This window comes from Cetorhinus maximus, chromosome 2, assembly GCF_964194155.1.
Source record: "Cetorhinus maximus chromosome 2, sCetMax3.hap1.1, whole genome shotgun sequence".
NCBI classification, from domain to species: domain Eukaryota; kingdom Metazoa; phylum Chordata; class Chondrichthyes; order Lamniformes; family Cetorhinidae; genus Cetorhinus; species Cetorhinus maximus.
Window position 1 is genome coordinate 107,733,767 of NC_135880.1, and position 13,947 is coordinate 107,747,713.

Sequence of the window (13,947 nt, forward strand, 5' to 3'; positions counted from 1 at the left end):
AGGATGATATGGAGATGAGGTTCCCGAGGTCCAATGTCGGGAAACACGGCCCGCCATAGACGGGCTAATCAGACGATCGCAAATTAGTTTCATGATGTCGTGAAATCGATTTCTGGTCTTCTTGCTATATTGTCCACTCATGCCGCCAAGCACGCCTGACACCAGCAGGCACAGGCAATTCCGCCCAAAGTCTGGAACACTGACAGTAGAGGTTGTCCAGAAGTTAACCGTAGATGGAGTTGACTCATGCCTGGGAAATGATTTAGCTGGGGTGAAGGTAGTAGCTTCTCCTGTAGCTAGCCCAAGTGAGGTTAAAGAGATGGAGCAGTTACAGGAAATTTTCCTTCATGTATGATGACCCGAGCAATGGCTAAACAAAGTCCATCATCAAAGGTCAAAGTGACACCACAGACAGATATTTGGCTGGCTGAAACTCTCTTTAAAGACTTAGATAATCTGAAAGAGGTGTTTAGTAAATCTTCTCTGGCTGAGGCTCAACAAGCCGATCCAGAGTTAAGAAAGATAGCACAAACAGCCCAAACTGATGCTGAAGCTGAGGAAGTTCCATAATGTTATTATATTAAAAATGGGATATTAATGAGGAAGTGGAGACCTCCTCACAGACCTACAGGTGAAGAGTGGATCATCAGGTAGCAGTATTGCCCAAGTATCTTAAAGAGATATTGCTGATAGCACTTGAAATTCCTATGGCAGGAGATGTAGAGATACAGAAAACTGAAGTGAGGATAAGCCGGCAGTTTTACTGACCAGGTCTTCACAAGGATGTGGTGTAGTTTTGTAGAACATGCCATATGTGCCAGATGGTGGGAAAACCACAACCTACAATCAAGCAGCACTCTTAATTCCCATACCAGTTTTTGGGGAACCAAAATGATTAAAGCATATTGTCATGAATATCCCCATGATTGGAACAAAGGACTGGGCTTTCTTTTATTTGCTACCCGAGATTCACCAAATTAAACTATTAGTTTTAGTCCTTTTGAATTAATTTATGGACATAAGGGCTCCTCTGAAGTTGATCAAAGAAAAGTTTTTAGGGCAGAAGGCGAATCCTCTATGTTAGATTATGTGTCCGGGTTTCAGGAACGGCTCACAGGAGCCTGTAAAGTAGCTCAAGAACATCTTAAAGTTTCACAAACAAAGATGAAGGAATGGGCTGATAATCCTTACAACCAGGGGATGAAATGTTAGTGTTATTGACTTAACAGGGGGAACCTCTGAAAGCACAGTTCAGTAGTCCATACAAAGTAATTAAAGGGATTGATAAGGTAAATTATTTGACAGACACCCCAGATCATAGGAAAGAATCAGCTGTATCACATCAAATGTTAAACAATACCATTGTTGGGAGGATAAGGAGCAGGTATGTCAGGTTATAAGCATAATGGAGGACGGAAGAGACAGTGAGAGTGAGGCAGAAGGAGACTTAGTCAGTTCAAAAATTGAACCTCCTGCTATCTGGTTAGCTAATGCTGAATTAGGACAATTAGACAACATATTTTCATACTTAGAGGCTGGACAACGAGAGGATCTATAATGAGGTTACTTACAGAATTTAAAGGAATCTGTAGGGATAAACAAAGATGTACAACTTTAGCCATGCATGTTGTGGATGTAGGGCATCTTCTCCTATAAAACAACCTCCTTATCGTTTAAGTCCAGAGAAGCAAATGCAAGTGCAAGCAGAAATTCAATATATGCTAGAAAATCACTTGATTGAACCTAGTCAAATCAGTTGGGTGTTCTCCTGCAGTATTAGTGCCTAAGCCTGATGGATCAACCAGATTCTGCATAGATTATAGAATTGTTAATGCAATAACATAAACATATTCCTACTCAATCCCTCGTTTTGAAGATTGCATTGACAGGTTGGCAGTATCACGTTCCTTACTAAGAATGATTTATAGAAGAGATACTGGTGAGTACCTTTAATGTAGTGAGCTAAGGAGATATCAGATTTTGTCACGCCAAATGGACTATACCAATGCCGAGTAATGCCATTGGGCTAAAAAAACAATGCTCCAGCCACTTTCAAAAGGCAATGAATCAAGTTGTAACTAGTGTTCCTAATGTGTAGCTTATGAGGATGATATATTGATTTACAATAACACTTGGAAAGATCATCTCAAATAATCAGAAACTCTATTTAAACAATTACTGTTGGCAGATCGAATAATAAACTTTGCCAAGAGTGAGTTCACGAAAGCACAGGTAACATATCGTAGGGCAAGGGCAAGTGTTGCCAAGATCAGCAAAAATTTCAGGCTTTGATGGAATTCCATATGCCTAAAACTAAACGGGAAATCATGAGATTTTTGAGAATGTGCAGCTTTTATTGTAAGTTTGAGCTAAACTTCAGCACAATAGCTTCTCCACTGACAGATTTATTGCAAAAGGCGGCAAAGGTGGTATGGTCAAGAAAGTGCCAGACAGCTTTTGAGAATCTGAAGGCGATCCTAACTAACAAACCAGCAGTAGCTGCTCCAAATTTTGCTAAACCCTTCAAGGTGACAATCGATGCTCGTGATTTGGGGACGGGTGCAGTCTTACTGCAAGATGAATTGGGCATAGAGAAGCCAGTGGGGTACTTTTCTAAAAAATTAAATCAGCATCAAGAGAGATACTGGACAGTAGAAAAGGCAACCCTGTGATTGTTACTGGCTCTTAAACGTTTTGAGGTATATATCCGTCAAGGCTGTAAAGAAACACTAGTACGAACTGACCATAATCTCTTGACTTTTGTGGAAAAATTTAAGACTCAGAATGACAGATTGTTCCGTTGGAGCTTGCTAGTACAGCCTTATAACTTAAAGATTGTTTATATTGCTGGGAAAGATAACATAATTGCTAATGTATTACCAAGAATGTATTTTTTGTAGAATTATCAGGAAATCAAGAAAATCGGAGAAAACCACAGATTCTATATAAGGAGCAAATGATTGAGTGAGTGCATGTTTGAATTTTGTTTTATATATTGTATCTCTCTTTTTCTGTACACTTTGTAATGAAACACATTTGGAAATGGTGTTTCATTTAAGGGTGGAGGCATGTTAGAACCATATCTTCCAAGAACTATATTTTCTTTTAAAATTGGAAGGACATTGCGTTTTTTGGACATTTGGGAACTGACCTGGATTTTTTTTTTAAAAAAGGTCATAAGTTCACCTTGGGTCCTGAGCAAACATGCTTTTTCTAAGAAATCACATAACTACAGCTAAATAACCAGCATGGCCCTTGAGGAGGAGAGCTATTTGCTTGTTTGAACTGCAATTACTTTAATTGATGGGGAAAAAATTGCTTTAAAGACAAAGGCCCTAGTGTTTTACTGGAAAACACCTGATGGGGATGAGCTTTATGTTTTAAACTCAATTGGGAATGAATTGAGAATGGGGGAAAGCTACCCAACTCTCTCCTTGTCTTGCCTGAAAGACAATGTGGTTATCAGTATTTAGCTAGGAATCCTCATATCAGTGGAACTTGTCTGTGTTTGGAAACCTGAGAGACTGAGCCGAAAAGGATTGACCCATGGCTCTATTCTCCTCAACACTGAAGCTCCATTGATGAGAACCTCCAGACATCTACTGTGACTAGCGCTCCATCCTCGCATCAAGGAGCACCAGATCGACAGCATCAAAACCCTGCGAACTTCATCCTTTTTGTAAAGTTTTCTTCAACCGCCCATCTCTGCAGAGACCCTATTTGTTTGTTGTGTGTGTGTGTGAGAGAGAGAGAGAATATGCGCACACATACACTTCCAGATTACATATTGTGTTAACCAGTTCTTAGAACTTGTGTTCGAAGAGTAGTTTTGTTGTATAATAAAACAATCATTCTGAGTTTATTGAAAGAAGTCCGGTTAAAGTGTCTTTTGTTCTGGATCTAAGAGTTGCAGAGGCAAATAAGTGGCCATTTTGTTAAGTGAATTAAACATTTACACTAATGGTATAACCTGTGGAGTAGTGGGACTAGATAAACCATGCACTCCTCCTATCCCAGTTGTAACACAGGTCAATAACCTATTGAAATGTTTATTTTTTTTCTCTCCACTGATGTTGCCTGATCTGCCGAGTGTTTTTAACATTTTTTGTTTTTATTACTGGAGATGTTAAGATGGATGGATATTCTGAAGTTTTACCCAATTAGCTTTGGGTTTCAACTGTTTTACTGCAGCAATTTCTCGCAGGCCATTAAATGAACAGGATAGTCACTTGAACAAAATTTGTGGAAGAGCCAAAGTTACTTGAATACTTGCCAAGAGACCCAAGAGCATTTTCCCCCATAAAGGGTTCAGCAGTACTCACCAGGACTTATGGTTACTTGCATAACAATACTGAGGCATCAGAGAAATATAGGCTAGAATCTTAGCTCGGCGGGTGGGCGCATGCCCGAAATGACTGAGCGTGAAATGACCTGTGATGATGTAGGCCGAGCGTGCCGACGTTAATGCACAGTCGCATGATAGTTCAGTCGGCAGGCCGCACCAGAGCCGGTAGCGCACCCACCGACAATTAAAAGGCCTATTAAGACCATTAAGTTATCAATTGTCATTACTTTTTCACTGCTAGTTCAGCCTAATAGTTGACGGGCAGGTGAAAAAACCAAGCAGCCTTTGCATTTTCTTTTTGGAAACCTCATCCATGGATGGGGTGAGGTTTCCAAATTAAAATACAAATGAAATAAAAGCTTTAATTTTTAATTAAAACATGTCCCTGCTCATGTGACAGTCACGAGGGGATATGTTTCATTAAATTTTTCAGTTCTTCAATAATTTTTTCAATATATTTTTCATCTCCCTGAGGCACGGAGCTGCCTCAGGGAGATTATTCAGTGATCTTTCACGCGCATGACCAAAGTTCATGCTAGACCTGCTCACCGTCCTCCCCCCACCTGCACAGGCAGTGCTCAGCGCTGCCGCTCGTGTATCATGCTGGGCGGGCCTTAAGTGGCCCGCCCGCATAAAATCGCAGAGCGCTGCTGATCGTGGGCAGTGGTGGGCTTCCCGACCACCCCTGCCCTGCCTGGCGGTCCCACACGCCAAGGGGAAAATTCTGCCGTTAGTTATTGAGCTTAAAAGTTTGAAAGCTGCATTGAATCTTAAATCAATTAACTTTTTTCATGTGTTAGTCAAGATTATACACACCCAAGGAAGGAAAAGCAGCCACTATAACCAAGGAGAGGAGGTTAGGTAGGATAGAGGTCACATCAATTCACGTTAGTGAGCTTACTTTGCACATTTGAGATTTACAAGCAGCAAAGCAGTTTCTGTATTTTGCAGGGCTTAAAATAATTTAGTAGTCACTCAATGTACTGTCACTACATGCATCAAAATGCAATTTTTCAAAAATTAGAAAATGTCATAAAATGACCTGCAGGCAGTTTGCAATTATATCTTATTTGCGCAAGTTGATATTTTACCTAAAAGGCCATCTACTAGTACAGAAGGATTACAGGCTTCTCTTTGAAACAGAGAACGCTCCAATTTTTCCTGTTTCTTTCACACCTTATCCATAGTGTGAGGCACATTCAAGAAACCATGTTTTTCATTATATTCAAGTTAAAAATTGAGTTAACAGCTTTAAAATTTAACAAAAATTAATCATGGCACCCAATATTTCCTACTTGAACATGAGCAGGTCTAAACATGTAGCTATTTTTCACATTTATGGAATAAAGCTCAAATAAAATGTAGTCACATAATACACAATTATAGGATTAAATCTGAAAGCCATTTATTAACATCAAAATCAAACTAAATTTGAATACAATCCCAAGTCCCCCAAAAAGTTTCAAATATAGATATCTGCAATTTAACTAAAAACAAGATCAATGCCTAGGTAATAAGATTATTTTCATAACATTTTGATCTTCTAACCATGAATTGGTTTGAAAAAAAAATCCATGACCAACACTGGAACAATTTATCCTTACTCAGCAAATTCCAACAGGCTGCAGGATGAAGTACTGTGCTAGTTAGGTGTTGAGCTGTCAATGTTTGATGGGGAGTTAAAGGCAAACAAGGTCATCAAGACCTGCAAATGCAACCTCTATCCAGCTTGTCACGTAATGTTATTCAAAGCTGTGAAGAATTCAGCAGCCCATACCAAGTTACCTTCCAGCTAAAAAAAAGTGTGACCAAGACCCAGTGGGGAAGAATTTGAAAATCACCTTCACCAAAATTGAGAAAAAAAGACAACCAAATTGGCAAATAACTTCCATCAGCAAAGCAGCAAGTTTCACAAAGTAAATATTTACTGGCTCAACAGCAAAGTCACTTGTCATTTTGATGACACATTATAACTTTGTAGCAGCTTTTTAAAATATAAACAACCACAGAGTCATTCTCCCTCACAAAGGCACCAATTGTAAATGCAAGACAACACACCTTTCGCAACACAGCAAGAGATTTTACAAGTAGAAAATGTGCTTTAGGTAAAAATGCAAAAAGCCAAAATAAAGTGGTTTCAACATTACCAGACAATTTAAATGAGAAAAACATATCAACAGGAACGCCTTACTTTTAAAAAGAAAACAAATTCATATGGCTGTCTGTCTCTTGCTGAGGCTGGTTATACAGGACATAAAGGAATAAAACCTCTTTTGTTAACCAGATTTGGCCCAATGCATTAGTCTTATTTAAGGTGCATTTTTATTTCAGATGGTAGAAAATTTATTTTTTAGTGGAAAGGGAAAAGAACATGCACTCCAACCTCAAAGTCCTCATGCCCTAATAATGCAGTGCAACAGATTAGGCTACAGATGTATAATTAGCAAAAATAACTTACTGACTCTTTTCAATCCTGTCTGTTCAGATGCAAACGCTGAGAATTGGTTTAATCTATTATTCCTTTCAGAAAGACATCCAATACGTTCAATGTAAGTTTCTCCCAGGGCAACAACATACGTTTTAGCACTATAAAAAGCTATCCAGCCAAGAAAAAAATCTCCATACTATTTTTTCTCCAAAAATCCACCAACACTAAGAGACATTTCATATTTTTGAAGCTAGTCTTAACTCATCACTCAAATATAAATACATGCACAAAGGTTGGGCACATCTTCCTGGTCTTTCAGGACCTTTTTGTTAAAACGAAACATCTGCCTCGCCCGCAGGTAAAAGCAATTCTCTTTAACATTTGTAATGAATATTATAAAAGTTGAAATAGAAATTCTCAGATAAACTCTACATTAAATAAGGTTGCTACTTGTAACAGTGACATTAGAAAATAAAAACAGATTAATATCTAGATTAAGAAACCATTATGACATTGTCATAATCACTATTTAGAAATGGGCAACGCAATTAGTTTTAGAGCATCAAATTTCAACCTCTGTCTGCTGCTCAAGCAGTCCACCAACTGAAGCCACAAGTCTGAATTACTCTCAAATGACTGCTTAGTACAGTTTATTACTAAATTTTGAATGAACCATAAAATCTCCTACACTCTTCACTTCCTAAACTATTTACAGAAAGCCCACACTATACCATTGTTGCTAGTTCATCCCATTTTGATTTGAAGCCCATACCAATTGTAAACAAATTTCTTTGTGGGCATTAGACAATTGAAAATGTGCAATATGAACAAATAAGAGATCAACTCAGTTAACCATTTTCATGCAGTCTCCTTCACAGTATTGGTCTCTTGCCATCACCTTCACTTTGCTCAAGAATTCTGTTCATAGTTTCTTTATTGTGTCTTTCTAAACAATTAAAAAAAGTTAATATCAACCAAAGCTTGGAACTACAAACGACTATGTTAACATCTAAACCAAAATTAAGGCACAACTTTGCAATTTTAACACAGCCATGCACATCTGAAAATTAAGATTTATTATGCTTTAATTATAGCTCAATCTCTACAGAAAGTCATCATCGAAAAAGAAAACCATCAAGTCATTGCCACTTAAGGAATCATAACCTTTTAATAGTTATTCAAATCCATATGGTTTCCCATCTCCAGCCAAGCTATGCATGCCTCCTGTTCTGGAAGCGCACACTTCATCCCTTTTAAAATGAAACAAGAACAGGATGGAACTGAAACAATGAGGCAAACTGATGTCCAGAGCATCTCTAACTTGAAACATATTCCGTCCCTCAAGGCTTCACCACCTCAGGAAGAATCAAGCATTTTGTTTTCTCTTTTCCTGGGATTGACAATTAGCCCTCCATAGTTTGGAAGACACGGTGTACTTCAGAAAGTTGTGGCAGCTGGAGAGAATATTTGTATTAATCATATTGGCATTAATCATGGATGTGTGTTACTGGAAAAGAAAAGCAGAGGCACTTGAAAATTTGCACTAACCATTAGCATCATCTGGCAACACCAATATTAGAAGCTTGTATGATTGATTTGTTCAAAGGAAAGGAAAGGCAAGGACACTAATTGGAGGACTGGAATAACAAGCCAGAGGAAAACAATTCTGAAATCAGGAATTTGTCTATCGGTAGTGAAAATCCAGAAAAAATAAGGGAGGAGAAATGCTTAAAATGTAAGCTACTGAAAGACAGTTATGCAATAGCCATAGAACGAATTTGTCTAGTGGCATCAAGAACTTTCCAGGTGTGTAGCAAGAGTACAAAAAGTCACTAATGACAGGAGAGTGAGGCGCGGTTCCAAAGCAAGGCCTTTATAAAAAAAAACATTGCCTAGGAGAAAACATGTGGCTTCCATCTACAATAAGTCACTGTTTTAAGTTAACCTGTTTTACATTGTCTCACTTTAACAGTCAGTTAATGGGGCTTGTATTTGCGTTTAGCATCAGCAGTTTTGTTTAAAATTCATTTCGCACCGGGTCTGACATAGGGACGCGTGACCTAATCTGTGTCATTTTGGAGCAGCCTCTCCCATTCCCTGACACTCTGGCCTGTGGCACACCCAGTTGCTGCCAACCCTCCCAATCACCGCCCCTGGCTCTCAGCGCTGATCCTCAGGCTCGTGACCTCTCTCATTCCCAGACTCTCCCAGTCGCTGTTGACCCTCCCTCTCACCACTTTTCCAGCTTGCAGCTTACCTCCTGCAAATCAAAGCTGCTCCTCCTGCTACTTGCCGCTTGTCTCCAGCGCCCTCGCTCACAGTGAGTGTTCAGGAGAGGGAAGCAGCAAGCAGGGGAGGCGGGGGAACGAGATGCTAGGTGAGAGGGAAGCAGGAGAGGCGGGGGAACGAGATCTAGGTGAGAGGGAGGCTCAAGAGCAGGATGTGTAGCGAGCAGGATCAGCAGAGAGCAGGAGGGTCAGGAAGCGGAAAGGCGGTGAGATGGAGGGTCGGGGAGCAGGAATGTGTGGTGAACGGGAGGGTCTGCAAGGAGATAAGTAGAAACAATTAGCATATTTCTCGTATATTTTTCAATTTATTTTGTTTTAAGAAGTTATTTCATTTACCAATCTAGTAATTTAACGATGTGAAATATTACAACTTACAGGTTTTATTATTTTTTCCTGATGAGAAAGGTCATACAGAACCTAACTACAGCTGTTGCATTGGTTTCAATGGGGAAATTTGATTGGCTTAAAGTTGTTTCACTGAAAGTTGCATTGTTCAGGAACACAACTACAACTTTAAAAAGGACTTACTGCATGTAAACATTACATGTGAAGGAAAGGGAGATTATTTCACATTCTGCTCATTTAAAAAAATGTTCAACTAATAACTAGACACCGTTCAAGTCATTTGCAAGTTCTGCTTCTTTTTCATCCTCAGATTCTGCAACATTTCCCTCATCTCCATTGTAATCTGCTGTTTTTCCCCCTTTCATCGCATCCAGCAGTTCTTTTTGATTTTGGTTCTCATTCTCTGCAGTTTTTGAGAAGGGGAAGAAGATACGAGATGAAATTTCAAAAGCTCAATTATCAGAAAGACAAACATTAAAATAACAAAATATTCCTGACATAATACATGAACTGCAACAATTATAGCTCTGCGGAGAAGTGAGATTGGATTTGGTATGTGCAGAACAAAGCCCCCATTTATACATTGGTAAATAACATGCAACCAAGGGTAACTTTAGTCAGAGGAGGTTATAATTATATCACTTCAAAGACTGCAATTGAATCTTCATGGGGATAGACTTCCCAGTAGAAGGTTCTATATTCAATGCATCGAAAATATAACAGATTAACATCCAGAAAAGAAACAACTTGCTGAACAAAAATAAAGCAATATCAAAGCAATAAGTTAATAATTTTTAAAAAGTAATTAATAAAGATCATCATGAGAGTGTGAGAGTGAGTGTCAGTTTGTCTAGCTCACTAGCAGTCTCTTGATGCTCACTCACTCACCCTCACCCACCATGTGAGTGGGTGTGATTGTGTGTTGGTGTATGGGGGTGAGGGTGAGTGGGAATCCTGAGACTGTGAGTGAGCCAGACACACACAAACAAACTTCCCACATTCACTCATTCTCTCTCCTATACACTCTCCCACACACACTGGCATGGAGCGAGTCTCTCCCAGCCCAGCAGTGAGTCTCTCCCTCCCCCACCCAGCCCAGCACGGCATGGCAGGGCAGCCTCCTCTCCCTCTTCCCCCACCTCTGCACCCCCTACTTCTTCAGAGGCCACTCACTGCTATCGTATTGCTGCTTCTCCAATCACAGACTGCTTCTCTCCCATATTTGCAAACGTGGGAGAGAAGTGGCCTATGATTGGAGGAGCAGTACTTTCAGAATCTTCCACTGCATTTACCTCGAGGGACCAAATTGGGGGGCTTTGCGGGCCACACTTGGGCCACGTGTTGGACAAGCCTGGTTTTAACAACATAAAAAATAAGAGGAGTAGGTCATTCGGCCCCTCGGACATTCTCAGCCATTCAATAAGATCATGGCTGATCTGATTGTGGCCTCAACTCCAATTCCCTGCCTATCCCCCAGAAGCCTCGACTCCCTTGTAGATCAAAAATCTGTAACTCTGCCTTGAATATACTCAATAAAGTAGCCTCCGCAGCTCTCTGGGATAGAATGTTTCAAAGATTAATGTCCAACAGAAGAAATTCCACATCCCCGTCTGAAATGGGAGCCCCCTTCTTCTGAAACTGTGCACCCTAGTTCTAGATTCCTCTCAGCATTCACCTGTAAAATCCCCTCAATTTAATAAATTTCATTAACTCCAATGAAAAATTAGGCCCAACCTTTCCTCACAAGACAACCCCTTCATCCCAGGAAACAACCTAGTGAACCTTCTCCAACTGCCTCCAATGGATGTAAATCCCTTCTTAAATAAAACTGTGCACTGTACTTCAGGTGTGGTCTCACCAATGCCCTGTACATTGGAGCAAGACTTCCTACTTTGAAACGCCACCCCACTCGCTCTAAAGGGCAACATTCCGTTTGTCTTCATAATCACTTGCTGTACCTGCATCCTAACTTTTTGTGATTCATGTACAAGGACACCCAGATCCCTCTGTACCAGAGCATGCTATAGTCTCTCTCCATTTAAATAATATTCTGCTTTTCCATTTTTCCTATAAAAGCAAACAGCCTCACCTTTTCCTTATACTCCATCTGCCAAGTTTTCCCCACTCACTTATCCTATCTATATCCCTTTGTAGACTCTGTGTTCTCCTCAAAACTTGTTTTCCCACGTATCTTTGCATTGTCAGCTAACTTGCCTAAAATGCATTCTACTCCTTCATCCAAGTCATTAATACAGATTGTAAATAGTTGAAGCCCCAGCACTGATCCTTGCGGCACTCCACTAGTTACAGCTTTCCAGCCTGAAAGTGATCCATTTTCCTGACCCTCTGCTTCCTGTTAGCTAACCAATACTCTTATCCATGTTAATATTATCCCCTACAGCATGAGTTTTTATCCTATGTAGTAACCTTTTATGTGGCACCTTAGCAAATGGCTTTTGGAAATCCAAATACGTCTATTTGTTCCCCTTTATCCAGCCTGTTTGTTACATCCTCAAAGACTCTAATAATTTTGTCAATCATCATTTCCCTTTCATAAAAACATGTTGACTTGGCTTGATTATATTATGATTTTCTAAATGCCCTTCTACTATTTCCTTAATAATGGATTCTAGCAAGTTCCCTGTGACAGAGGTTAGGCTAATTGGCATATAGGTTCCTGCTTTCTGTCTCCCTCCTTTCTTGAATAGGGTTCCAGTTTTCCAATCCACTAGGACATTTCCAAAATCTAGGGAATTTTGGAAGATTGCATCCACTATTTCTGCAGCCACTTATTTTAAGACTCTAGGTTACAGGTCATCAGATCTGAGGACTTGTCAGCCTTTAGTCCCATTAGTTTTCCTAGTGCTTTTTCTCTACTAATAGTGATTGTTTTAGGTTCCTCCCCCACTTATGTCCCTTGATTTTCTACTATTCCTGGAATGCTTTCATTGTCTTCTATCATGAAGACAGATTGAAAATAGTTGTTCAAGTCTCTACCATTTCCTTGTTTCCCGTCATTAATTCCCCAGTCTGATCCTCTATGGACCAACATTTACTTTAACTATTCTCTTCCTTTTTATATACTTGCAGAAGCTCTTACTGTGTTTTTATATTCCTTGCTAGTTTACTCTCATATTCTAATTTCTCCCTTTATTTTTTTCATCATATTTGCTTGTTTTTAAAATTTTCCCAATCTCCTGGGCTATTACAAAACTTGGCAGCATTGTACCCCTTTTCTTTCAATTTGATACAATTCTCAACTTCCTTAGTTAGCCAAGGACCATGGTTCGTCCTTCTTGCAGTCTTTCTTTCTAAATGGAATACACCTTTGTTGAGTATTATGAAATACCTCCATAAATGAATGCCATGGATTATCTACCCTCTTATGTTTTAACCTGTTTTCCCAAGATATTTTTGACAACTCTGTCTTTGTATCTTTGTAATTGCCTCCATTTAAATTTAAGACACTAGTTTCAGATCCTCCACTACTATGTGGTCAGGATTTGGACAAATTAAAGTCACTCAGGTTCTGTCTGGATTTCTTTAAAGGATAGATATACCTCACTTAAATATATTAAAGCAGGTAAAAGGACAATATACTAATATTTGGTTAAAAAGTTACAATATTTCCATAATGAATAGTCTGAGATATCCCAAAAAATAATGTAAAATTTACAGCCTTGTTATTATTCCTTGCCTACATTTATTATAAGAAAAAACAAAGGACAAATGTTGCATTTATGTGGTGGCTTTAATATCTTCAGGGTATCCCAAAATGCTTTACAGCTAATGGTTAATTTTTATAATGTAGTTATATTTATGCAATCAATTTGTACACAGCAAGATCTCACAAATAGTAACTGAATGAATGATCAAATAATTTATTCTAGTAGTAATGGCTGAGGGAGGAATATTGGCCAAGACACAGAACTCCCTACTTCCCTTCAAAATGTGTCAAGGGGTCTTTTACATCCACTTGCACAAACAAACAGAATCTCAAATTTAACATCACATCTGAAGGTAACACAGTGCTCCCCTGTAACATACTGAAGTGGCAGCCTAAGTTAAGTGCTCAAATCCATCATGAGGCTTCTTCTGAGTCAGAAGCAACAGTACTACCTAGTAAGTCAAGTTGGATTCTAGGAAAGAGTCGTGCACATGGTTTAAATTAAATCTGACCATCATGGAAGGTATTACCATGTCTCTTAAGTAGCTTAGAGATTTTAAAGAATACCCCTTGATAGAGTTTCAGTTAAAGATAGCCATTTCCACATCATTGTAATTCTACCCTGGGAATTACCTAAATAAATGCATTACAGTATAGACAATTATACTGAACCTAGCGTTCTCTTGGATTCCACATTTTCATAGTCAATCCTGGTTCCATTCTCATCGTCAAGGATGTCTGCAAAACAGCCTCACATTAACTCATTTTGATGTTTACTATCAAATATATGCCTAGAGCAGGACTTTTCCTGTGGGCTTCTGAACCCCACCAACAGTACAAAACAAACAAATTAAATATTTGAAGGCTATCTTAA

At 39.2% G+C, this 13,947-nt stretch overlaps 1 protein-coding gene across 2 annotated transcripts in view; it reads right to left on the reverse strand.

Moving 5' to 3' along the window:
- Positions 1-5,733: 5,733 nt before the first annotated feature.
- The window catches only part of golm1 (golgi membrane protein 1), a 54,393-nt gene continuing 46,179 nt past the window's right edge, over positions 5,734-13,947 (reverse strand). Inside the window, exons 6-8 of one of the 2 annotated variants that reach the window (XM_078567979.1) lie at positions 13,746-13,811; positions 9,675-9,809; positions 5,734-8,227 (exon numbers count right to left, since the gene is read on the reverse strand). In XM_078567979.1, coding sequence (XP_078424105.1) covers positions 8,211-8,227; positions 9,675-9,809; positions 13,746-13,811 — 218 coding nt within the window. In that variant the 3' untranslated portion in view covers positions 5,734-8,210. Of the gene's footprint in view, positions 9,810-13,745; positions 13,812-13,947 lie in introns of both variants that reach the window. The other variant, XM_078567988.1, reaches the window with a different exon arrangement.